Source organism: Aquarana catesbeiana, linkage group LG04 (genome assembly GCF_042186555.1).
Source record: "Aquarana catesbeiana isolate 2022-GZ linkage group LG04, ASM4218655v1, whole genome shotgun sequence".
NCBI lineage: Eukaryota > Metazoa > Chordata > Amphibia > Anura > Ranidae > Aquarana > Aquarana catesbeiana.
The window spans coordinates 625,059,320-625,085,700 of NC_133327.1; the positions used below are offsets into that span (position 1 = coordinate 625,059,320).

Genomic DNA, 26,381 nt, shown 5'->3' on the forward strand with positions numbered 1-26,381 from the left:
TCCGTTGGACTTTGGTGTGATCGTGTGTAGGCAAGTCCGTTTGTTAAAAAGTCAGTCGGAAGTCCGTCAAAAGTCCGTCGGACCAGTCCGGTCGAAAAGTCCACCCATGTGTACGCGGCTTTAGAAAATATATAGAATATATTTCAATAGAAGCTGTTTTGTCTGAAGTTCAGCTGCTAGTTTAGCAAAAAGGAATGCTGGTTAAGGAAATTGTATAATTTTGTAGAATTGGGGGGGGGGGGGGTGTCCATCCCTCCTTTAAAATTGTATTGAACCTTGGAAAGTTGACTGTTGTCTATAGTAACATTATCCATTACTGATTGATATCACACTTTTTCTTGCAGGTTCCAAAAGAGGTACATTGACTTTGATGCCATTCCAACTACCACCCCACACTTTGCATTTAAATAACAATGGGAGAAATGTGTGTTGCTGGTGCTTATGATGGAATTCTTCCAGTTCTCATCAGAATAAGTTGTTTCATTATTTTGAAATCTGTACCATGTGAAGCTGAAATTACAGTTCACATTTTTTGTTGAATTGTTATGTTTAGTGGATGTCAGTATAATAGAAGGTAATATCAGCAATGTCATCATGACTTCAGGGACCATAGGTGTGCGAAGTCCATTGCATTAGGGTGTACACCCCAAAGTTCAAACACACATGTCTTTCTCTGCAGCCCCAGCTACACGGGGGAGTGCTCTGTGCTGAGCGACTTCATGTTCATTCACAAACTGAAGCATAGTAAACAGTTTACTATGCTTCAGTCATGAATGAACACAGTGAGTGAGTGTGTTCACTGTGTTCATTTAGAAAAGGAACAATTTAATAGCCCCTTCCTCTGCTCTCTAATTTGAAACATCCCCCGCAGCAGCCGAGGGGAGAGGAGAGGACGGAAGCCAGCAGCACTGCAGGGCGACAAGGGGGAGGGAAGCCTGATAAGTAGGTGGAATTGACAATGCACATAGTGGTTAGGGTGAGCCTAGGCACACCTGGCACACCCCCTGTGCACGCCTATGACAGGGAACTTGTTAGAAACAAAAATAACATTTTTAGGCCCCCGGTTACACCATTGAATTAGAAAACATATACGTGCGCATAATGCGTTCCATTTTGAGTTTCAGCATCAGGGCATTTATGTTGCTTTTTGAGAACAATAAAGTTTTACTTACAAGGATTCCACATTGTGCTGCTGGTTACTTCCTTGGATCCATGGATAGTTTAGGAACAAAGACGAGCCCCTGCCCTGGTTTCGGCACACGATAGCCAAAGAGGTGACCCAGCTTACAGGGCTTGGGAACAGCAGAATAGACATGTGTAATTCGTTTTGTTCCAAATTTGTTTCTTTAACGAATTTCATCCAATTCGTTAATTGGAAAATATCCAAATTAACGAAAACCAGTTTAACAAATTTTTCCTGAATATTCGGAAATTCAAAAACCTGGAATAATAAGTAGCTATTATTATTATTAAATACCTATAATTTAATAATTAGTTAGTTAGAAAATTTGAAAGAATAACTAACTAATAATAACTAACTATTAAATTATAGGTATTGGAATATCCTTTAAAATTTGGCTGTTAGTGAACGTAACGAATACGAATTTATCCAAAGTTACGAATTACCCGAAATAACGAATGCCGCATCTAAACAAATGGAACGGAACAAATTATTAAATAATAATAATAATAATAAAACGTTTTTATTATTATTATTATTATTATTGTTATTTATTATTATTATTAATTTGTTATGTTCCATTCATTTAGATACGGCATTCGTTATTTTGGATAATTCGTAAATTCGGATAAATTCGTATTCGTTACGTTCACTAACAGCCAAATTTGAAAGGAAATTCCAATACCTATAATTTAATAGTTAGTTATTATTAGTTAGTTAGAAAATTCGAAAGAATAACTAACTAATAATAACTAACTATTAAATTCTAGGTATTGGAATTTCCTTTCAAATTTGGCTGTTAGTGAACGTAACGAATACGAATTTATCCGAATTTACGAATTATCCAAAATAACGAATGCCGTATCTAAATGAATGGAACATAACAAATTAATAATAATAATAAATAACAATAATAATAATAAAAACGTTTTATTATTATTATTTAATAATTTGTTCCGTTCCATTTGTTTAGATGCGGCATTCGTTTTTTCGGGTAATTCGTAACTTCGGATAAATTCGTATTCGTTACGATCACTAACAGCCAAATTTTAAAGAAAATTCCAATACCTATAATTTAATAGTTAGTTATTATTAGTTAGTTATTCTTTCAAATTTTCGAACTAATAACTAACTATTAAATTATAGGTATTGGAATTTCCTTTCAAATTTGGCTGTTAGTGAACATAACGAATAAGAATTTATCCGAATTTACGAATTATCCGAAATAACGAATGCCGTATCTAAACAAATGGAACAGAACGAATTAATAAAAACAATAATAATAATAACAAGTTTTTATTATTATTATTATTGTTAATTATTATTATTAATTTGTTACATTCTATTCGTTTAGATGCAGTATTCATTATTTTGGATAATTCGTTACTTCAGATAAATTCGTTTTCGTTACGTTTACTAACAGCCAAATTTTAAAACTCCAATACCTATAATTTAATAGTAAGTTATTATTAGTTAGTTATTCTTTCGCATTTTCTTTCTTTTTTCAGATTTTCGAATTTACAAATTGCGATCATAATGAATGACCCAAAAACGAAAAAAACCCCCAAAAAAACGAATGGAATGAAAACGAACATATTTTATGCCAGTGCACATGTCTACAGCAGACTACTTCTTTTTATTGCTGTCTTTGTCTCTGCTGGGTTGATTCAGCTATTCTATTTGTCCTGGTGACCACTGTCATCAGTACAAAGAGTTATACAAATCTAAAATTGTACAGTTGGCACAGGATAGGAGTAAAAGTGGAAATTTTCAATGAGAGCAACTGTTCCTGTGACAGCTGTCTAAGTGAGGATTTCCCTCACTATTGAGAAGTTTCCTTTCTATACCTTTTGTGTCTCCAGGGCAGAAAGAAAAAGAAAATCTGCCCAAAGAGACACAGAAAAAAAAGTGACAGGGATTTGTTCCCCTATCCAAAATGTAGGTTTTTGGTTTCAGATACACTTTAAAATCTTGTTTTGTCTTTCTTAGTCTCAGGACCAAACAGATGTCCACTTTGGCAAGGATTTTTTCCAGAGGAATCCCTCCGCTGCTCGATCTGACACCTACATCAACATGCGGGAAGTCTCTAAGCGCTTGAAGTTACCCGTGGGGGATTATCTCATTGTACCCTCCACTTTTGAACCTTTTAAAACTGGAGACTTCTGCCTGCGTGTCTTCTCTGAAAAAGCTGCCAAATCCTTGTAAGTATAAGTGACAGGTCATACGACTTACCATGGCAGGAGTTCTTACCCTTCATTCCACCAACATTACTAAAATAAAATAAATGATTGTACATGATCTGATTAGGCCGGTACAGGCAGTAAGGGCCACAGAACATTTCTAGCCAGGGATCAGTGCCAGTGGTCACATGGCAGAGTAGTGTTTTCTAAATTGTGATTTGTCTTTCAAAGACTCCTGTCAAAACGTTTTAATTTTTGAAAAAGAGAGTATCTGTTGGCTTTTTATAGCTTTGTTTGTCATCACAGGGAGATATCACCCTACTTCTAGTCCCTGTGATAGTGGTCAAGCGTATAAGATCTCTTTAATGGGGAAACATACAGCATTGAAAGCACTTTTTTGGGCTGGTGTTCTATTAGGCTCTGTTCACACATAGGCGGTTTGAATCGCGGTCAGAACCGCGATTTCAAAACACCTATGTGTGAACGGAGCCTTAAAGTGGTTGTTACACCACTCTGCTCACTTTATATAATCCTCTCTGTTTTCTAATGCTATGTACCCCTGTGTACATGCTTTATAAAAAAAAAAAATGCCTTCTATACCTTATTTACGAGTGCCGCTCAGCACTCACGTGACCGGCTGCTTCTCCCCTCTCTCGATCTGACAGCTGCAGAGGGAGGGGCTGAGAACCCCCCACTAACATCAGACGGGAGGGGAGGAGGAGAGAAGCAGCTGGTCACGTGAGCACCAAGCGGCACTCTGAAATCAGGTATAGACTGCATTTTTCTATAAAGCATGTACACAGGGGCACCTAGCATTAGAAAACAGAGAGGATTGTACAAAAAGTAAAAGTTATTTCAGCAGGAGTGGAGGGGTGGACACTCACTAGCTGACAAGCAGGGAGAGGGCAGAGGATGGGGTAGAGGACAGAGAGCTGCAGATGACAGAGGCACGTAAACTGACCACGGTGTCAAGGCTCAACTGCCATGATAAACCGTGGTCAGTTTACAGGGGGGAGGGCAGAACTAGGATCAGCCAGGTATTTCAGGTGTTACAGAGGGCCAAATTATACAGCACAAGTACTGTGCTGTTATTTAAGCTTTAAAGGGACAGGATCCGTATTATTTATTTATTTTTTTTTTTAGGGTAACAAACATTTTAAAGCGGCAGTAAACCCTGTCTGGTTGTTCTTTTATCACAGCTCTCTGTTTTTCTGAACATATGGCTTTGTTGTAATTACTAGCCTCTTTCTTCTTTCTCAGCTGCTTCTGGGATGTTGCCACCATTGATTTGATTATGAATTGTATTGCTCATGTCATTTTTTAAATAAAGATTTTTTTTTTTTTAATACAATATATCCTAGTTAAATAATAATAAAATAACAACACTATATCCTAATAATAAAAAACAACAATATATCCTAGTTGAAGAATAAAAAAAATCTACAATATATCCTAGTTATAGATTTAAAAAAATACAATATCTAAACAGTAGATCCCTCCCAACCACAATTGACCCCCCAGCAACATAACACCCCCCCCCCTCCCAACTGCAAAAATAGATTCCCCCAGTGACAATAGATCCCCCAGCAGCCAGCTTCAATAAGACCCTCCAGCACACCCTGGCAACTCTTGCCATTACATACATTCAGTGCTGGAGGTGCCGAAATAGCATTCTCCTGCATTCCTGCTGTAAAAGCTTGGCATTAAAAATATGGGCTTAAAAATCAAATAAACTTGACCCAAAACCATAATAGTTTGCCTTTTAAAGTGTTTTTTAAGGCAAAAGGTTCTGTGTGCAGCAGCCCCCCTCAGCTCCTCTAAAACTTACCTGGGCCCATCTCCATTTGGTGATGTTGCACAAGAGACTCGGCTGTCCGGGACTCTCCTTCCTGTATGGCTGAGACACACAGCCGGCGCCATTAGCTCTCACTGCTATCAATCAAAGTCAGTGAGGAGACAGAGGTGGTGGAGCCGAGCCATGGCTCAGTGTCTGAATGGACACACACATCAGCAGCTCTGCTCAGGTGCCCCCCATATTAAGCTGCTTGCTGTGGGGGCACTCAAGCGAGGGACCCGAGAAGAAGAGGATCTATGCTGCTCTGTGCAAAACCATTTCACAAAGCAGGTAAGTATAAAATGCTTGTTATTTTTAAACAAATGAAAAACAAGACTTTAGTATCACTTTAATGTTAATTTTTTTTTTGTTTGTGTTTTCTTCCTCCCAGGGAAGTTGGAGATGTGGCAAAAGGAAATCCTTATGAGGTAAGGGCATATTTAGCCCAGAATATATTTTGTTAAATGATACAGTGTCATTATTCTATAGCTTTCTGAGCTGTGATTTTGAATTTCAGCTTTGGTTTTGCAGCAGTAGAAATTCGCATCTGCCTAAAACATTCTAGCTAAAGGAATGCATTAGTACTAAATGGGGGTGGGGGGGACCCCGGCTTTCTTGTGGTTCCATACAGAGGTCTTCTTCCAGTCTAAAGTTGAAACCCCATTTACAGTAAAAGTTAAGTGTGTTGCTATACATAAGTTACCTAGGCAATCTATCCATGTAAAAGAAGAGTTTAAATACTTACCCCCCCCCCCCCCTCCCAAGCCACCAAACACCGCTTGGATTCTGAGACATTCTAAGTTAGCTGGAAAACTGACACTTCTGGAAGTGTCGATCTCCTGGGTCCGCTGCAGTTCTTACTGGTTCCACATGCTGATTTACTCTCTCTCCACCACTATCCCCAAGGAATAGACACAACGGTTCTGATTAGCAGCTGATCCTGGGGAGAGGATCATGAGCTGCCTTGTTTTTCACAGAAGCTTGTGGCCATGGAGGGTGGTTTGCAGTGAGATGTTTGAGGTGCTAGACGGGTTGGTGTTTATAACAACAGAACATTGCCTGTTCATTATAGCCCTAAGGCCACATGCACACTGCAGCTCAAAAAAGCTTCTTCTATAGGCCTCTGAGCTTTTTGTTTTTCACCCCTCCATGTTAGACTGTGGTTTATTTACTAAAGGTAAATCCACTTTGCACTACAAGTGCACTTGGAAGTGCAGTCGCTGTAGATCTGAGTGGGACATGCAAGGAAAATAAAAAAACAGCATTTTTGCTTGTACATGATTGGATGTTAAAAATCAGCAGAGCTTCCCCTTATTTCAGATCTTCCCCTCATCTTCCCCTGCACTTCCAAGTGCACTTGCACAGTGGATTTGCCTTTAGTAAATCAACCTCCCTGTGTCAATGCAGGCTATAGGCGTTTTTAGGTGTTATTAAACCCGGGAGTTAAGTGGCAGAAAAAAACCCATCTGGAGACGAGAGGAGCTTTTAACCATAAAAAACACTCAAAAGCTCCTTCACGTGAATTAATGCTAATTACCGAGCACTAACACGTGTTAATGCTAGGCACGTTCTTGCATTAATGCATTCTAATGGCCAGAATTCTGTCCAACAGAATGTAGTAACATCAGATGCAGGAACGTGCGTTAACACGCATGCATAATGTGGCTTTTTACTGTGTGTTTGCTGCTGATAAACTCCTGTAGGGGAATGAAGCATCAATAGCATATACAGTGTGCATGAGGCCTTACAAAGGAAGCCACAAAGACAAAAGAAGTCCAGATGGCTGAATTTTATAATATTTTTATGACAAATTGGAAGCCTGGAACCATTATATAATGGTTCAGAAATATTTTAAGGAATAAATTAAATAGTGTGGCGCGTATAGAAAATATACCATGCATAAAACGCTAATATAAATGAATGATAACAATCTCAATTCATAAAGTGCAAAATGTGAACTAAAAGCCAATTTACATTTCATAATAAATAAAGGCACAATTAAATAAATTAGTGTTGAAAAAACAATATTCAAATGCTTTAAACAAATAATAAGTCCCAATTCATGAATTTACAAATTGGTAATTAATGTGCAACATTCAAAAAAAATATAAGGTGTATAGTCCCATATCCAAGTGCAAGTGAATACTGCTTTCATCCAATAAATAGAAGCGATCCAAGAAATAGATAGTTGTTACATCCAATGCTAATCACCACAGTGATATCATCCGTGATAAAGGATAAGGTTGGATCCTTACCAGATAGTGTGGACCGTATTAAATGGTCAACAGCAGGTTTGAAATAACCAGGATGTCTTCCTGTCACTCCTCGTCCCCTTATTATTTGTTTATAGGATTTGAATATTGTTTTTTTTAACACACTAATTTTATTATGTTGGTGTATTTTTTATGAAATGTAAATGTGCATTTATTTCATATTTTTGCACTTTAGGAGTTGAGATTTTGATCATTCATTTATTTTAGCGTTTTAGGCACATTAAGTACGGTATATTTTTTATCACATTGTATTAAACACCACCACACTATTTATTTATGTACTAATTTGGTATCACAGATTTTGGTGTAGTCTGCTTTTATGTGTTAAAATCTTCCCCAGTGCAAAATTATTTTTGTTTTTATATTTTAAGGAATAATACCTCATAAAAATGATTAGAGACAAATAAAATTGCATTACATAAATGTATAAAAGGGTAAAAGAGAAGACAACTGAGACATTAAAAAATGGTAATTACATGGTAATGTCTGTACAAAATAAAAGAAAATTTATTGTTAAGAGCTAAATTTGCTCCCCCACCCCAAAATGCAAGCAACATCATGGAATAACCATTTCTTCTTTCCCCTCAGCCTCAAGTATCCGACAAAGATGTGCCTGCCGACTTCAAGAATATTTTCGACAAACTGGCAGGGGGTGTAAGCGAATTTCAGTACTTTTAATAGAATAGAGTGAGAGACAGTAAAGGAAATGTAGTGTTTTGTAGGTGAGGCTAGTGCTACAGAACCAAGAACCTCACTCATTCATATATAAATATGTTGCCTTACTTAAATTGGAACCAAAATCAAACACTAGGTCCACTTTAAGAAATTAAGGAGGAATTAGGAAGGGTAGGCCTTGGTATTAGAATAAGGTTGCCACCTTTTGTTCAAGCCAAACCTTAACATATTTGCAGCACAGGGCAATTTTTTTTTCTTTTTTTTGCAGTAAACACTATAGGACCTGGGAAACATTTGGGTGCCACAAGGAGAGCACTAAAGTGACACGCAGACCACGCTGCAGCGAACAGTGGGTGTGGCCAAATTGTTCTTGCTGACATCATTGCCCCACCCTTCAGTGATGCCCAACCTAGCCCCAGACAGCTGCCCACATCTCCTGGACGGAAACAGATTTGTGTGTGACAATCTCGGTTACTTGGGGAACCACAGCCCTGTCTGAATTATGTGTCCGGGTTTCAGGCGGGCGGAAACCCGGACACATGATTCAAAACTTGGACTGTCCAGTTGAATTCTGGACAGGAGTCAACCCTATATTAGAACCAGATTTAACTCAGCTGTTCATGGTAACAGAGAGATTTTGTAATACAGTTCTGCGTTATGTCTGTGACATGCTGTAGGTTCACAGTTGAAGTCAATAAAGATCCTCCGGTGCAGTACTGCTGGAAGCCACAAAAGCAATTGCCTAGTTTAGAATACATGATCTGGAATGGAAGAAAACAGTCAGATATGTTTATATTGACTCCTATACCCCTAACAAATGTCCCTAATGCCTCCCTGATTGTTTAAAGTGGACCCAAACTTTGAGCATAGGCCCATGTCCATTTCAAAGATTTGTTTAAAGATTTGCAGAAGAATTTGATTTTGCTTTACATCAACTGAGCCCCTGTGTGGGAAGCTTCAGTCTATCATAAGTATATATTATGTATACCAAGAAATCTGCTTCCAAAGAAGAAGTACAGCATCTATGGAGAAATACATGGATCTTGTAGTTGTAGGTCTGTGAACTCTCACAGACCAGAGATGTTAAAATATTTCATGTAGATTTAATAAAGAGGTGATTTGGGATAGACCTGAAAAGTAAAGCTAGGTATGGCTCCAAGACTACAGGTCATATTAACACTGTATTTTTCATGTTTCCGCAAGAATGCTTGTTTTACTCAGGGGATAATCTAACACAGAAGAAAACTTATCTTTATCCATGGTCCTGTAGTCTTCCCACTGGTTCTAGTTGTGACGACCAGTCCCCATGAAGCCTGTCATATTGTTGGTCTTGTCGCTGCCCCTCTTGCCGACATCAGCAATGTAGGACCAGCAGTCATCAGGGGGCAGATTTACTAAAACTGGTGCACTCAGAAAACTGTGCATGGTAGCCAATCAGCTTCTAACTTCAGCTTGTTCAATTAAGTTTTGACAATAAAACCTGGAAGCTGATTGGTTTCTATGCACAGCTGCAACATATTTTGCACTCTCCATCAAATCTCCCCCCATGTGTCCTAGATTGCATAGGATGTTTTGGGCGTGCTCGCCAACATTTTGGAATTGGGAGAATGACAGGGGCACGGAGAAAGGCAAGTATTCATCTGTATCACATCAACCCCTAGTAAAAGGAGCATTATATTCTGCACCAGCTGGGGGGATAGAGAACTAACTTTTGATATTTTATTTATACCCAGAGTTCCGCTTTATATTAGCAATGCACATATTATAATTTGCTGGTTTTGGCACTTTGCTTATCACAGTTTGCCTGGCTAGAGAGGGTAATAACCTATAATATCCAATCAAGGATCTTACTGTACTGTCCAGAAGAAAAGATTATACAGTATGTTGCTATTACATTTAGGTTTTTGTACTTCATTCTTTACATTGCCTGTTGATGTCTTTTATATCATTGCTTACTGGTTCTTATCTATTTTGTAGAAAGGAGAAATCAATGCCAAGGATATTCAGGCAATTCTCAACAAACTTCTGGCCAGAAGTAAGTTTATCTTTTGTACCAAATGAATGATTTTAAAGGGAAAATACAGAGAGTTTTAGTGAGCTTGTTATTTCAAGTTATTACTGCGGTTTCTACTTTTAAAGGTCCATTCTTTTGATTTCAGTGAAGTAGGGAAAGATTAGAGCATCTGTCAGGTTTTTATTGCCATCTGTGTTCCATTGGAGAGATTTCAATTACATGAATTCACTTTCTCCAATGGGGAAAGAGGCAGAAACACATTTTATTATAGTGAGAAAGGGTTGGACATTCTTACATTTTTTTTTTTTTATTGCTGCCTGTGTCTTCCTGTCCATGTGACACCACCCACCTCCCCCACCTCTCATTTCTTGTCTTGAGGTCAAAGTCAGTAATAAAAACTTGATCGAAAGAGTACAGCATTTTTTGTATGACCTTCATATGTTTCCGTACTTGCTCTTTCATATTTTTTTCCTTATTCCATTTTATCATATTTTATTCTATTGAATATAGAGATTTGTAGATTAGCCACTAGGGGGAGCAAAGTTTTTTTCAATCAATCTGCCTTAAGAGGTTGTAAACCTCCGAAAAAAAAAAACAGAAAAAATAAACTTGCAAGACAAAAAGCATTATGAGCTAGTATGCATCTCATACTAGCTCATTATGAAATACTTACCTTAGAACGATTCCCTGCAGTGCCGCCCGCACTCCGCTTCCATGGATGACAACTTTCACCGGAGTTACCTCCGGATTCGCGGGCTCTGGCGCCACAATTGGCCGGAGCGGTAACGTCATTCTCACACATGTGTGTGGGAGCCACTGGTCACGGCACGGGCCCTGAAAAAATGGCAGCGACCCGTTTCTTTGGTGCGCATGCGCATATGACGTCGGCAACAGCGTATATAGTGAATATCTCCTAAATGGTGCAAGTTTAGGAGATATTTACAGTACCTACAGGTAAGCCTTATTATAGGCTTACCTGTAGGTACAAGTGGAGTAACAGCGTTTACAACCACTTTAACAATTGTTGATATTAGATATCACTTAAATAGCTTTCATAATATCTCACAAAAGTTAATACACCCCTCACAATGTAAAGTAGTGAGTGTACAGCTTGTATAACAGTGTAAATTTGCTGTCCCCTCAAAATAAATCAACATACAGCCATTAATGTCTATACCGCTGGCAACAAAAGTGAGTACACCTCTAAGTGAAACTGTCCAAAATTGGCTCAATTAGCCATTTTCCCTCCCCGGTTTCATGTGACTCATTAGTGTTATAAGGTCTCAGGTGTGAATGGGGAGCAGGTGTGTTAAATTTGGTGTTATCGCTCTCACCCTCTCATACTGGTTACTGGAAGTTCAACATCTCACCTCATGGCAAAGAACTCTCTGGGGATCTGAAAAAAAGAATTGTTGCTCTACATAAAGACAATCTAGGTAGAATGTATCATTCCTGTTTGCAGGGCAAAGCAAAGCTAAACAGTAGGGATGAACCTGATGTACCTGGGTTTGGTATAGTGCAGGTTCAGTAAGATTTACTGAAGTGCAGGTGCCGAATGCAAACCTCATTGAAGCCAAATGTTAAAAACCATAACTGACCATATCTAGGCCAATATGCAGGGGATTGTCAAACACATGGCATGAAAGGGCTGGGCACTGGCCTGGGTAACATGTACCAAAGCAAAGAAATGTATATTTTTAAAATTCTGGCCAGTAAATTAATGGGGCTGGATGATGTCACTGGTTGCTAAGGACGCAACAAGTGCCGGGAGCTTCCACAACAACCATTGACAGAAAGAAAGCTGTAGCATTACTGCTACTATATATGAGATTATGTTCCTGTTAAACAAGCAAAAAACCTGGAATTGTGTTTAGAACAAAACTAGAGCTCACCCCTACAAAACAAGAGCAGTGAGACTGTGCAATAGATTTATTACAAGGTTACAGCCTGAGTCATAAATTCCTCCTTTGCAAAATGTTACACTTTGCTGATGGCCAGACTGAGGGCATCTAATGGCAGAAAGGAATTACTGTGGGGGACAGCATGAGAGAGGAAGTAAATATTGCAGCTAGAGCTGCATTTTTGATATTTTGCATCCCCAAGAGAAGTTTTAATGACCTTTACACACAGATCTGAACTCCGTAGGGTTTTTTTTTTATATCCAGTATGCTACAGTGCTCACTTTTAAAGTGTATCTAAACTCAAAAAATAATATATTGCAGCTTACCAGTCCTAAGGTATGGTGGCTAGGTTAGTTTTTTTGTCTTTATTTTTTGCCTGCTGAAAATGTTCTTAGTAGCCTGAAAAACGAAAATGAACGCAGCCACAACATCTAAGGACTTATAAGCTGAAGTATATTACAATTTAGTTATTGGGTTTAGATACACCTTATGCCGCATACACACGAGCGGACTTTACGGCGGACTTTTCGATGGACTTTATGACGGACTTTCCGAATGAACGGACTTGCCTACACACAATCCACCAAAGTCCGTTGAATTCATACGTGATGATGTACGACCGGACTAAAACAAGGAAGTTCATAGCCAGTAGCCAATAGCTGCCCTAGCGTGGCTTTTTGTCCGTCGAACTAGCATACAGATGAGCGGACTTTTCGACCGGACTCGAGTTCAACGGATAGATTTAAAACATGTTTCAAATCTAAGTCCGTCCAACTTTTGAGAAAACAAAGTCCGCTGGAGCCCACACACGATCGAATTGTCCGACGAAATCCCGTCCACCGGGCAAAGTCTGCCGTAAAGTCCGCTCGTGTGTACGCGGCATTAGCCCTTGTTACAGCACTTTCAAAAGCCAGATGGCAATGTGTGATTTTTTTTTCTTCTCTTTTTAGGAACAGATTTAAAGTCCAGTGGATTTACAATGGCAACGTGCAGAGAGATGATCTCCCTCATGGATGTATCTTTTCTGTGACCGTATGTTGCAGATATGTCAGACAAAGGCTGTCATTTTGGAAAAGCTGCAGTAGGCTCACAAGCTTGGCCAAATTTCAATTCTTTAAAATGTCAAAATGGCAACAATCAATTGATCTGTAACTCCAATGTTGTTGCAATTCTCTATGATCTCCGAAAAACTCTTTAGTTGCCTTTGACCAAAAAGCTGGCCATAGATGGGTAGAAGTTTGAGTGCAAAATCTTAGGAGAAGAAGGTTCTAAGAAAGCTTGTTAATTTTTCTAATAATTTTTGGGTCAAATCAACGTTCATTTTTTTTTACCACAATACAAGAAAATTGGAAGGCGCAGGAGGGAAAATTTCTGTAGAAAGAACAAATATCTAACATTACTTGTGTTTTTTTTGTTTGGTAAAGTCCATTCATTCTAAAATCAATTAGGCTATGATTAAGCACCAGTAAGAGTGGTGTGAAACATGTTAGCAGTTTGCAAAATTAATCTGTTTTTGTACGGACTGTAACTTCAGTAAAGGAAATGACTATTTTTGGAGTGCAGCTATTTGAATGTTTTTTTGCTCTTATGTAAAATCAATTGTTAAAAGCAAACAATATCTTTAGAAATGAATGCTTTGATAATATTTGTAAGAATTTTCCTAAGACTTTTCTTAACAATGTTTGTTTGAAATTCTATCCATCTATGGCCAACTTTAGTTATGTATTTTGTGCATGTACAGTGGCCGTGGGCATTCGATTGACCAAAACCAGGAAACAATTCTTAAACTGATAACAATTTTTGGAACCCTTTGTTGACAGAGAGGTTTTCATTATTGTGTTAAAAAATAATCGTGGTCACACTGCAGTTCAGTTGCACAGAGCAGCATTCCATATTACACATACCCTCAGGGTCTGATTTAATAAGGCTGACCATACACCGTTTGACTCTCGTCCAGTTCAGCAGGAACCGGCCTAGATTCGACCTGCTAATGGGCAGGCTGAATGTACCAAGTTGATCAATTAACTTGGGTACAACCATCCTGCCAGATTCTTTTGCAGTTATCACTGTCTTCTCCCAGCGGGGACGGTTGCGGGGACGGCAAAGTTGAAGGTTCTCATGAAAGAGCACCCCCAGTAATACTCACCTTTGCTCCCCTGCCACTCTGTTCTTCATTTCAGCTAGAAGTCCATACCATGTATAAGCTCAATGCTGGATGGTATTGAAGCTTAAACAGAGATCATCCCTCATGTGACAGTGTTTGGGCCTGGTGATTGGCCACTCAGGCCTGAGTACTGCTACCACAGAGAAGGAGATATGCTTCCTCGTTCCTGGAAGTATTGGGTGTTTCCTGAAGGATCTGATAAAGCAACAAAGTAACATGGTGAAGATGATGACCAAAAGATGGGGGGTTTCTTTCAACAGAACCGGTCACTGTACATCATCAGGGGTGGGGAATCTAACCCTGTTTTCCTTGTGTCCCTTGTCAATCAGTAAAAGGAGGATATTCCCTGGGTCATACTCACTTGTTAAAATCTGGTCTGTAAGGATAAGTCAATTCAGGAGTTTTCATTTCCCAAATATTCACTGAAAAGTAGGAGATTTTGGCAAAATTTCACATTTTGGTGAAATGCATTGAAGTCAAAATGGTCTCTCATTAACCTTCCTATTTAACTTTTTTTGTAGAAAGGAAAAAACACAAAGCCTAAAATAAAAAATGCAAAGTGACACTCTACAAATGGCAATTAAAACACACACAAAATGGGAAAAAATCAAACACTGAGAACATTAAAATTAACTACCCTAAGCTGCCCTTTAAAAAAAAAAACTACCCTAAAGTCTACCCTCAACACCTATAAATGATAGACAGGAAGTAAACTAGTAAAGGGTCTCGGAACGCCCCTTCATCTGTACCCAGAGGAGTACTTTGGTTTTCCTGGGTGGATTGGCTTTCCACACCGAACATCTACTTTCTGACGATCAGCTGGTTTTGGTGCAAATTCCAGTTCAGGTGGTTTTCTTGGGAAATAATCAGTTCAGGAAGTTCTATTATGAAACATGATTAATAAAACAATTCCTTGACTTAAATCTGTTAAGATGGATGGCACTGGAACGCTGAGTCTGGTAGAATTTAGAACCCTCTGGATGAAGATACAGAAATATGTGGTAACTTACTGTTCCTGCTATACATTTAATATATAATATTGCTGTGATTTTAGTCTTGGACATAACAAAGTAAACATATGCAAAAACACTTATACATTCCCTTTAAATGTAATCTGCATACAGGATATCTTTATTAAAGCAGACAGTGACAGATCAGGCACCATGGATGCCCATGAAATGAGGATGGCATTACACAATGCAGGTAACTTATATCTGTTTTATTGATAATTGATGTAAGAGGTCCTTACAAAGTTGGGCCTTTCTTCTCCCTCTTAAGCATGGTGAAAGAGATCATTTGCCCTATTTGTATGTTGTTTTTGTTCCAATCAGATATAAGGGTGTCTGTTCCTGCAAGAATATAGTCAAAAGCTAAAAAGCAAGAGAACCATCTTTTGTGAAGAAGAGGATTAATACCATGCGGTCTGAAGGGTCTTAGAGAGGTGTGATGTGGTATATGAAGTCGAAAGCTCCTGGTGAAAAGATACTAGATGGCAAAATGAATCACTAAAGAGAACCTTTATAATTATTCAGAAAAGCTCTACCTTTTATGATTGAAATTCTGACCTTGAGATACACTCCAGTGACTTTGCCTAGACTAAGATAATGTCATCCGTCTGCTGCAGACAGGCAGGATTAAAGGGGTTGTAAACCCTCCTCTTTTTTCACCTTAATGGATCCGATCCATTAAGGTGAAAAAACACCTGGCAGTCACCGGCCCCCCAGCTCCCCATTTTACTTACCTGAGCCCCTTCATCTCCTCGGCGGGGATGCGCTGTCCCGCTCTCCACGGGGTCCCAGCTCTTGATTAGATAGATTGATAGCAGCGCAGCCATTGGCTCCCACTGCTGTCAATCATATCCAATGATGCGGGCGCTGGGGGGCGGGACCGAGTCTGGCATTCGTGTCTATGGTCACAAATTCTGGACTCGGGAGCGCGCCCGCAAGGTAACTACCTCAGGAGATGTGAGTTTATACAAAGTAGCGGGAGGGCGTAATATTTGAAGAGCTCACTGGCTCAGGTTAGGATGCTCACAACAGACAAGGCTACCCTCCAGTGGGTACACCAGCAGGTTACCAGAAACATGTACAAATGGAAGGCGCGCCAGACCAAAAGATCTAGCACTTAGCTTCCCTGCACAGATTCACACAGGAAAAAAGCTCTATTTTCAGTCCATTCAAGGTTCTTATTTTAACTAAGGCCTAGTTCACACCTATGCTGTCTGCAATCCTTTATGCGGTGCGCTTTGCGTTTCTGCACACACATTTTTGACGTGTTTTTACTTTTGCATTTTTTATGCTTTTGGGGTTTTTTTTGGCCAATTAGTTGTTGGACAGATTAAAAAATGCAAATTGTGGCAAAATCCATGACATGCTTTTCCGCAGCTTCTCCATTAAAGTCTATTGAACCAAAAATGCACCGTTTTGCATTTAAAAAAGTCCCTGGCCCTTTCCAAAAATGCAGCGGCTGAAAAAAGCATGGATGTGAACGTATCCCATAGGAACCCATGTTAAATGAATTGTAGTGCGTTTCTGCAAAAAGCACTAAAAAACGCATAGGTGTGAACCAGGCCTCAAGCCCTGATGAAGGGGGGGGGGGTTGACCCCTGCAATGCATTAGATGGTTTTTTTTAGTGCAAACTGATAAATTAATTTGGTCTCTCTTATCTTTTGGTCTAGTGCTCTGTCCATTTGTGCATGTTTTTTCTTCCACAGTGATCAGACTGCAACATTATAACTTGACAGCAAGTCCCAAGGTCAGAGGGTGCAGCAGGGGCTGATCTGTGTCAGAAATTTGTCAGCCAAGAGTTGGACATGCACCAGGATTCACATGGTTGTGCCATCTCTGAGCTGGTATCTTAGCCCAGGAAGCAAATAGGGACTCTGGATGTCTATTCTCTCTGGATCTCTATGAGAGCCCATAAATACCTAAAAGACTCATTAGCATGCACACTAAGTCCACTTTATATTATCTCAATAACAGAAGATACAGCAATGATGGCTAAAAATAATCATTGACATTGTTTTCTTCCAGGGTTTAATCTTAACAACCAGATCCAGCAAAGCATCGCTCAGCGCTACGCTTCCAACGACCTGACTGTACACTTTGATGCATTTGTTGCCTGCATGATACGTCTGGAGACTTTGTTCAGTAAGTGAGCGATCAGCAAACCAAAAACTCTGATGAACCCGCAGACATTACACATTACACAGCGCACTCATTTTATAGTGCTGATATTTAAAGGGGTTGTAAAGGCAGAAGGTTTTTCAACTTAATGTATTCTATGCATGAAGATAAAAAGCCTTCTGTGTGCAGCAGCCTCCCAATACTTACCTGAGCCCCATCTCTGTCCAACGATGTCCACAAGTGTCTCAGCCGTTCGAGATTCACCTTCCTGATTGGCTGAGACACAGCAGCAGTGTCATTGGCTCCCATTGCTGTCAATCAAAGTCGGCTAGCCAATCAGGGAAGAGAGGGGTTGGAGCTGGGTCAGGGCTTTGTGTCTGAATGGACACAGGGAGCTGTGACCTGGCTTGGGTGCCCCCACAGCAACCTGCTTGCTGTGGGGGCACTGAACAGAAGGGAGAGGCCAGGATCACAGAAGAGGCACCCAAAAAGAAGAGGATCCTGGCTGCTCTGTGCAAATCCACTGCAACAGAGCAGGTAAGTATAACATGTTTACCGTATATACCCGAGTATAAGCCGACCCAAATAAAAGCCGAGGCACCTAATTTTACCACAAAAAACTGGGAAAACTTATTGACTCGAGTATAAGCCTAGGGTGAGAAATGTGCAGCAACTGTAAGTGGAAAAAGACGGTCAACAATGCCCATCTGCAGCCTCACTGTGCCCATTTGCAGCCATAGGTCCCCCGAACTTCAAACTCGGTAGTTAAGGCTTCCTAGATGCCCCCTAGCTGCAGCCAAAATTTGGGGTCTCTGGACCCAAAGGGTCCCAAAATGACATTGCTGCAGATAGACACAGTTGACCAACTTTGGGGTCCCGTATTTCGGGGCCACTTGGTGCTAGGAACCCCAAATTTGGTGTGCAAACCAAGTGGAACGAGCACTACAACATATCCAAAGCTAGGGTTCCTAGCACCAAGTGGCCCAGAGATACGGGGCCCCAAAGTCGATTCAGAAAAGGTCAAGCACTTTTCTGCAGCAGAGAATGACATTTTCCGAACCGACTTTGGGGCCCCGTTACTCGAGATACGGGGCCCCAAAGTCGGTACCGAAAATGTCATTCTCTGCTGCAGAAAAGTACTTGACTCGAGTATAAGCTGAGGGGGGCATTTTCAGCACAAAAAAATGTGCTGAAAAACTCTGCTTATACTCGAGTATATACGGTACTATTTTTATAGGAAAAAAAACAATTCTTTACAATCGCTTTGAGACTCCTTTCACGCGCTAAAACAAACGGCGCTCTACCGCTAATGGCCGGCGCTTTCAGTATGAAAGCAGCCTAAGGACTTTTACATTTTGGAGCAGGACTAAGGCTTTAGGCAGCAGATGCGCTTAGGATATTGTTAATGTGGGGTCAAAGGTTAGGGGGTTAAAGCCGTAATAAACCCCAAACCAAAAAAATAATATATAGCAGTTTACCAATGCTTGGATGTGGTGGTTGCATTGGTTTTCTTTTTTTATGGCTTTTCCCCTTTTTTATTTTGATCTGGCCATTAACACACCTGCTGTATAAGAGTGCCCCCACTCTGGATGAAGGAACAAAATAGACACCCTTGGACACATCATTCTCAATCTGGGGGAGGGAAATGTTAGATGCACTAGCAGATTTAGATGCACTAACAAATTGAAGCCAAACTCCAAATAAAACTTTTTAAGTAGTTACAGCAAACTGTTTTGCTCCTTTTGGGATAAGGTTTTTACATAAATAAGCTGATCATTGTAAGCACCCCTCTCAGTGGTAGATGTTTTGTTTCAACCCCCTAACTGCTACATCTGCACAACAGCTTGTTCTGTTGAAAAACAACAGACTTACCAGGTGAAAATAAAAGAAACAAAGCCTAAAAAAAGAAAACTAATGCCGCCATCACATCCAACAATTGGTAAGCTGCAATATAATAAATGTTTGATTTTAGGTTTAATACTGCAGGTTAGGCTGCACATAGGTGATTTGTTATTTTTTTTGATTAGCCAGAGGGCTGATCGAAAAAAAAAAAACTGATTCCCCCATCCACATAAGCAAGGTGGTTGGAGGAATCCTCCCTACTGTGCCACTGTATTCTGATAGCGGGACTCCTCTGCTGTAAGATTATATTGATCAGCGGCTGCAGGTGATTGACTGCAGCTGCTGATCAACAAACAATTTCCAACATTCCTATTCGACAAACGTTGTTAGATTGACATCCGTTGAGCGGGAACAACTACAGGGAACCAAATTCGTCCAGTACCTCCAAAACCTGCAAAATTTGAATCCATCTATGGCCAGCTTAAAGTATAAGTAAAGGCAAAACTTTTGTTTTGGACAGAGTGGAGATGATTAGAACACCTGTCAGGTGTTTATCGTGCCTGTACAGCACCCTGAACAAAAGTTACTTACCTTGCTCTTATGAACACGGCCTACTACAATCTTCCCAAATATTCTTTCCTCTGACCATGCTTGCACAGCTGATCCCCATTCTAGGGAGCTATCTGCTGATAATAGTGATGCTTGTACAATGTGTCCGGAGATTGATTTGATTTGCAGTAAGACCGTTCTAGGAATAGAGGGGTGTTGGTGGTTTAAAAGAGGTTATCAGCACTTACAGAACTGGTTGATGAATCTGAGTCTCAAGCCTAATACACACTACTAATTTTTATTTGTTCAACCCAGTAAGTTGAACGAAAAAAAACCTGACAGCTCTGGTCAGAGCCGCTGTAATAACAATCCGATGTTGGTACAGGGATCTCCCCTGCTGTGTTATTGCTTTCTGACAGAGGAACCCCCCCCCCAGAACACTATGGTCAGCGCTGATCTGGAGCCGGTCAGCTGCTGATTTTCCAGCATACTCGAACAATAGAAGCTGCCATACACACGAGCCATATGTTGGCTGGTTTTTATTGAACGTCTTTTTTTATTGAACCGTTTTTATAGATCGGACCAGCTGCCATACACACGAGGCCGTATGTTGGCTGGTTTTTATTGAACCGTTTTTATAGATCGGACCAGCTGCCATACACACGGGGCCGTATGTTGGCTGGTTTTTATTGAACGGCTTTTTTTATTGAACCGTTTTTATTGATCGGACTGGCTGTCATACACACGGGGCCGTATGTTGGCTGGTTTTTATTGAACCGGCCGATGTCGTCCGACATTTGGCCCATGTGTACTAGGCTTCAGGGTCTACTTCAACGTGATTGTAAAGGATCGTTTTTTTGTTTTTTTTAAATAACAAACATATCATACTTACCTCCACTGTGCAGCTCGTTTTGCACAGAGTGGCCCCCAACATCCTCTTCTGGGGCCCCCCAGCGGCTCTCGCGGCTCCTCCCCGCATCAGATAACCCCCTAGGAGAAGTGCTCTCCCAAGGGGGTTACCTTGTGGACCAGGCGCGCTCCAGAGTCTAGCATTTGCGTCCACGGACATGAATGCCGGACTCGGCCCAGGCGCCCGCGTCATTGGATTAGATTGACAGCAGCGGGAGCCAATGGCTGCGCTGCTATCAATCTATCCAATCAAGAGTCGGGACCCCGTGGTGAGAGGGACAGCACGTCCCCGCCGAAGAGATGAAGGGGCTCAGGTAAGTAAAACAGGGGGGGGGTTGGGGGGCCAGGTGTGACCGGGTGTGACTGCCAGGTGTTTTTTCACCTTAATGCATAGGATGCATTAAGGTGAAAAAACACGAGGGTTTACAACCAATTTAATGTGATCCAGGACACTGACAGCACACATCAAAGGCCAGTGGCTCTATGCAATGATCTTATACTAAATAAAATGCATTTATTTGTTCTCTTCCAGAAATGTTTAATCTTTTGGACACGAATAAAAGCGGAACCATTGATCTGACCTTACCTGAGGTATGATAAATCTTATTGAAAGCATACTATTTTTTTCTGTTTTCTTCATAAACTGGTTACGGGTCTAGTAGGCATCTATCTGGATGTGTGGGCAAAATAAAAAAAAAATATTAATAAATTAATATATAAATTAAGTACATCTCTCTAGCACATGCACATTTCCTCAAAAAAATACACAGGTACACAAAATACCTGTTAATCTGCTAAAAATCCAGTGAGCTCCTAACTTCCTGTAGCGAGCTGACAATTGTACCTTTTGCTGCATTGAAATCTCAAACAGTGTTATCACTCCTTCTCGACTAAAGAACATTTCCCCCTATGTAATCTGGAGATGAGGAAACAGGGAACTGTTCTGTACTCCAAATCAGGAGTGAACAGTCTAAGGTGACAAGGATGCTGCTCCATAGTGGCCAACATTCTCCAAAAATGTATAGGGACACTTTTTTGTCTGTAGGCGGAGTCTTATTAGGCATGGTGTAGCGGGGGGGGGTGGAAAAATACGGCGCGCGCAGCACCCTGTGGCAAAAAATGGGCGTGGTCTAAACTGAATATTGGCCGTGGCTTAAAGGGTGTGTGGTTAGAGTCTGAGATGAAAGAGGGCTGAGGGGGAGAAGGAAGAGAGGGATGGAGGGAGAAAGAAAGAGAGAAAGAGCTAGGGAGGGAAGAAGAAGAGAGAAGGAAGGGAAGAAAGAAGGTAGATAAAGCAGATAAAGATACTCCAAACACCTGATGTTGGCGATTCAATCACCACGACACCATGGTTGGTATGGTGTCAGGATGACTGAAGCTCATTATTTCTATTAATACATTGTAATATAAAACTAAATAGTTCAACTCACCATAATGCAGAATCAGTTTGAGCCCTGAGTGTGCCCCTTGCCACGTCGCCTGCCACCAGATGCAGCTTGGCTCACTTGTCACCACAGATACAGCATGTCACTTGTCACCATAGATACAGAGCATTCGTCACCACAGATGCAGCTTGTCACCACAGATGCAGCTTGTCACCACAGATGTAGCTTGTCACCGCAGATGCAGCGCGCTTCTCACCACAGATACAGCTTGTCACCAAGATACAGCGCACTTTTGTCACCACAGATACAGCTAGTCCATGCTGCTCTGTATCAGTGATTTGGTCTCCACGCCATTTACAGAAGACCTAGAAAAAAGAGGCAGAGCCTGAGTGGCAATGAAAGTGGTTGCCAATAGAAATGGAGCAGCCACCAGGGCTCCGCCTCTTGTAAAATTTCTCAAGACACGGTACGATCCGGACAAGGGTCTAAATACCGGAAATGTCCCGAAAAAATTGTTGGCAACTAACTATGCTCCTCTAGAATTACAGTACAGTTAATAAGCTTTGTTGCCTTAGGACAGGAAGTGTATTACTGGCAGGATCACCAGAACACAAAGAGAAAAAAGACTGAAAAAAAAAACGGATTCAGTCGCCACATCTAAGGACTTGTAAGCTGCAAAACAGTATATTACACTTTTGTTCTTTTACTGTACACGAAAAATATAGCCAGGAATCTGTCTGCGCTTAGTTTAGTTTCTGGGATGTATGACTTAATTTGCCTAGACCTGGAAAGCAGGAAATAACTGAAGAATTGTGTGACAGACTCACTCGGGACAGAGGCTTTTGGAGGGGACTGAATGCTATCCTCTTGCCTACTAATTATGGGCCCTGGCATTTGAGGGAGCTACAAGCATTTAGGAAGATATTCTGTTATGTAATGCAAAAGGGCATTATTAAGGAGGCCATGATGGTCTCTGCGGCTTGGGACTCAGTGAACAGATGTATGTGAAAGGAATGCTAATTAATGAGATCTGGAAATCCCGGGTCTTTCACCCAATAGTGATAGTAATAGCTTGTGCTCATTAACACGCATTTGTCTCCTAACAAACTATTGGGGGATGTGTTTATACTTATGTGTATTGTAAGTTGTGAGTGAGGAGACGGCAAGTCTACCCTGAAAGGGCCAAGTCTGGGTAAATGATTAGATAATTAGCTCATGTTAATTTATGTTTCTGGTTACAGATGCATTGTTAGAGAAATATGAGCAGGAGGGGGGAACCTCCTCTTCAACTGTATATAAGACTGTATTCTTGTTCTAATAAACAGTTCATGTTCAGCAACCAAACGAGTATTGCCTTGTTTGTTGTTAGCAGCGGTTGGAATATCTGATATCTATATTCAGACTGGGAGGAAGCGGTATATGACGAAAGCACTCAATCGGAGTGTGGGACATTTCGTTACAAATTGTAAAAAAAAAAAAAAATAGTTGAAAGCAAGTAAATATAAGATACCTTCCTGTCTATTTACTAATGGTAGCAGCACAAGGATTAAAAATAGTCAATGTTAATAAGAGAGTGAAGTCCCGCTTTTACATCCTTCCAGAATACACTACATCTTTTGCAGCATATTATTGGAAGAGAATAAGAACTGAAAAGGTGACAGTCTCTATGTCACACTTCTGACCCTAATTTTGCTAATTGTGACTTCTCTTATTTCTACAGTGGATCTGTTCTACCGTGGTTTAGAAGACATCGTGGACGGAACAGATGTGCCTTTTTGATGATTTAAATATCTTTGCAACTTTTTTAATGATCATATGTCAAAAGACATGCCATTTGTGTAAATGATCAAAGCTGTCAGAGTTCCACCCTAAACTAGAAGTTTACATTTCTGCCTGTTGGTTCAACTAAAAATTATTTACTGTAACAGAGGTTGAGATAGCTTGTATGATTGCAATATGCTGTCCTTTGATGACCACTTGGCTTGGTGTGAGTTTATGCCAGTACTTGTATGATGAAGAAATGCTAATAAACCTGTCATGGGCCCTGTCCTACGTCTCTTTTTTTAATATCAATAACGTTGGCAACAAATCCATTTTGAATTCTTTTATACTTCTGCAAGCACAGATCTGTGTCTGCCCCTAGGAGGGCTTATGCCGTGGACTGTGTACTCACATGATGTGCATGCATTCACCTTCTGAGACCACATCATTAACAGCCATAGTCACAATGCATTGCTTTGTAGGTGGACACTCATTTCCCAGCTGTTGATCACTGCTATTGGACAGTAATCACTTGACAAAGGAATGCTGCAAAACAGTGCTTAGTTGTTAATTTTCTGTTTCCCTTGCTGCCCCTTGGGGCTCATTCACACTGGACATGTCTGTTGCATTTAAAGAAAACGTGCTAAATAGAGATGTGGCGATATACCGGCCGCCAAAAATTTTCGGCCGAAAATAGGGTTTTGCCAATAGAAAAAAAAGGTGCTGATAATGGCATGCAGCGTGACTTCAATGCAAAATTGCATCCCATTGACTTCAATGCAAAAGCACATTCCATTGACTTCAATGCAAAATCGCATCCTATTGACTTCAATGCAAAATCGCATCCTATTGACTTCAATGCAAAAACGCCTCCTATTTAGTGCGATGCAAAATAGCATCCTATTGACTTCAATGCAAAACTGCATCCCATTGACTTCAGTGCAAAATCGCCTCCCATTGACTTCAATGCAAAATCAGAAAAAAGGAATCCCCCCCTGTGTGGGATTTTAACGGCAACAACACCACTATAATATGGTAAAAAAGCATTTATTGAGATATATATATATATATATATATATATATATATATATATATATATATATATATATATATAAAATTAGATCAATCACACATGTGATGATCAGTTAAAACCAAGACAAAACAATGGACAAGAAAAACACATAGTGAATTTGTTGCGAGCATACAAATTGTATTATTGTAAATCTCCAAATTCTGAAAAAAACTCTTCGGTACCCAACGCATTTCTGGTTCAAGCCCTTCGTCAGGGGTATTGGATAGGAGAATGTATAATCAACTATTTGTCTAATGAAGAAAGAAAGGAAAACATACAATTTGTATGCTCACAATAAATTCGCTGTGTGTTAGGGATGTGGCAACTGATTACCACTTTCTGACATGGTGTAGGCATCTGTATCAATGCAAAATCGTGTCCCATTGACTTCAATCCAAAATTATGTCCTATTGACATCAATGCAAGATTGTGTCCCATTGACTTCAATGCAAAAACATCCCTATGTACTGCAATGCAAAATCGCACCCCATTAACTTCAATGCAAAATTGCATCCCATTGACTTCAATGCAAAATTGCATCCCATTGACTTCAGTGCAAAATCGCATCCATTTGATTACAATGCAAAAACGCCCCCTATGGACTGCAATGCAAAATCGCATCCTATTGACTTCAATGCAAAATCATGTCCTTATGACTTCAATGCAAAATTGGCCCCTATTGACTGCAATCCAAAATCGCGTCCCATTGACTTCAATACAAACTCACATCCCATTAACTTCAATGCAAAAAACATCCCCTATTGCCTGCAGTGCGAAAACGTGTCCCAATGACTTCAATGCAAAAACACCCCCTATTTACTGGAATTCAAAAATCACGTCCCATTGACATCAATGCAAAATCTTGTCCCATTGACTTCAATCCAAAATCATGTCCTATTGACATCAATGCAAGATTGTGTCCCATTGACTTCAATGCAAAAACATCCCTATGTACTGCAATGCAAAATTGCATCCCATTGACTTCAATGCAAAATTGCATCCCATTGACTTCAGTCCAAAATCGCATCCAATTGACTACAATGCAAAAACGCCCCCTATGGACTGCAATGCAAAATCGCATCCTATTGACTTCAATGCAAAATCATGTCCTATTGACTTCAATGCAAAATTGCCCCCTATTGACTGCAATCCAAAATCGCGTCCCATTGACTTCAATGCAAACTCACATCCCATTGACTTCAATGCAAAAAACATCCCCTATTGCCTGCAGTGCGAAAACGCGTCCCAATGACTTAAATGCAAAAACACCCCCTATTTACTGGAATTCAAAAATCACGTCCCATTGACTTCAATGCAAAATCATGTCCCATTGACTTCAATGCAAATACTCCAGCCACATTAATTAAATTTAAAAAAAGGCATTTTAAAAAACTGTCCATTTCGGTTTTCGGCCAAGTGTATCCTGAATTTCCGGTTTTAGCTCTGGAATTTTCATTACGGTGCACCACTAATGCTAATGTGCGTTGCATTAAGGAGGCCAATTCATTTAAATGGG

General features: G+C 40.2%; 1 protein-coding gene across 1 annotated transcript in view; it reads left to right on the plus strand.

Annotated features, from left to right (window-relative positions):
- Nucleotides 1–24,079, plus strand: part of LOC141140830 (calpain-8-like) — a 93,488-nt gene extending 69,409 nt beyond the window's left edge. The window contains exons 11-20 of the mRNA XM_073628337.1: nt 3,170–3,381; nt 5,586–5,622; nt 8,056–8,121; nt 10,120–10,177; nt 13,008–13,072; nt 15,154–15,222; nt 15,346–15,424; nt 17,255–17,371; nt 21,180–21,238; nt 23,753–24,079. Of these exons, the coding sequence (XP_073484438.1) occupies nt 3,170–3,381; nt 5,586–5,622; nt 8,056–8,121; nt 10,120–10,177; nt 13,008–13,072; nt 15,154–15,222; nt 15,346–15,424; nt 17,255–17,371; nt 21,180–21,238; nt 23,753–23,776 (786 nt within the window). The 3' untranslated portion in view covers nt 23,777–24,079. The remainder of the gene's footprint in view (nt 1–3,169; nt 3,382–5,585; nt 5,623–8,055; nt 8,122–10,119; nt 10,178–13,007; nt 13,073–15,153; nt 15,223–15,345; nt 15,425–17,254; nt 17,372–21,179; nt 21,239–23,752) is intronic.
- Nucleotides 24,080–26,381: the final 2,302 nt, after the last annotated feature.